We start from the raw sequence: 402 nt of genomic DNA on the forward strand, positions 1-402 counted from the left end.
CTGCTTGGCCCCATCCCAGCGCCCGATGAGACCCCGCCGCCGCCTGACCTGGACAGGTTGACGCCCATGGCGATGTTGCGGTCGCAGCGGTACGTGTCGAAGCCCTCCGAGCGCAGCGTGAGCTGCACCAGCGAGACGTGTGAAGAATCCATGCTCTGCAGGCTGATGCCGCCCGAACCCAGGTCCCAGCAGGCCTCGGTGATGAGGTCCTTGAGGGCTTCCAGCACTCGCTTGAGCACCGAGCCCTGCACCAGGCGCGCCTCGAACATCTTGGCAACACCAGGGGGAGCAGCACCGGCGAAATCGAGCGACGGAAAGACTGAAAACTAACCGCGCCGGCCCGCCAAGCCCTTTTATATACTTCGTTGCCCCGCCCTCCGGCGCGCAGCAGCCAATCGCCCA

General features: G+C 65.4%; 1 protein-coding gene across 1 annotated transcript in view; it reads right to left on the reverse strand.

Moving 5' to 3' along the window:
• The window catches only part of PCNA (proliferating cell nuclear antigen), a 4,386-nt gene extending 4,024 nt beyond the window's left edge, over nt 1-362 (reverse strand). Inside the window, exon 1 of the mRNA XM_008641583.2 lies at nt 49-362. Within this exon, the coding sequence (XP_008639805.1) occupies nt 49-269 (221 nt within the window). The 5' untranslated portion in view covers nt 270-362. The remainder of the gene's footprint in view (nt 1-48) is intronic.
• Nucleotides 363-402: the final 40 nt, after the last annotated feature.

This window comes from Corvus brachyrhynchos, unplaced genomic scaffold (assembly GCF_000691975.1).
Source record: "Corvus brachyrhynchos isolate BGI_N302 unplaced genomic scaffold, ASM69197v1 scaffold119, whole genome shotgun sequence".
NCBI lineage: Eukaryota > Metazoa > Chordata > Aves > Passeriformes > Corvidae > Corvus > Corvus brachyrhynchos.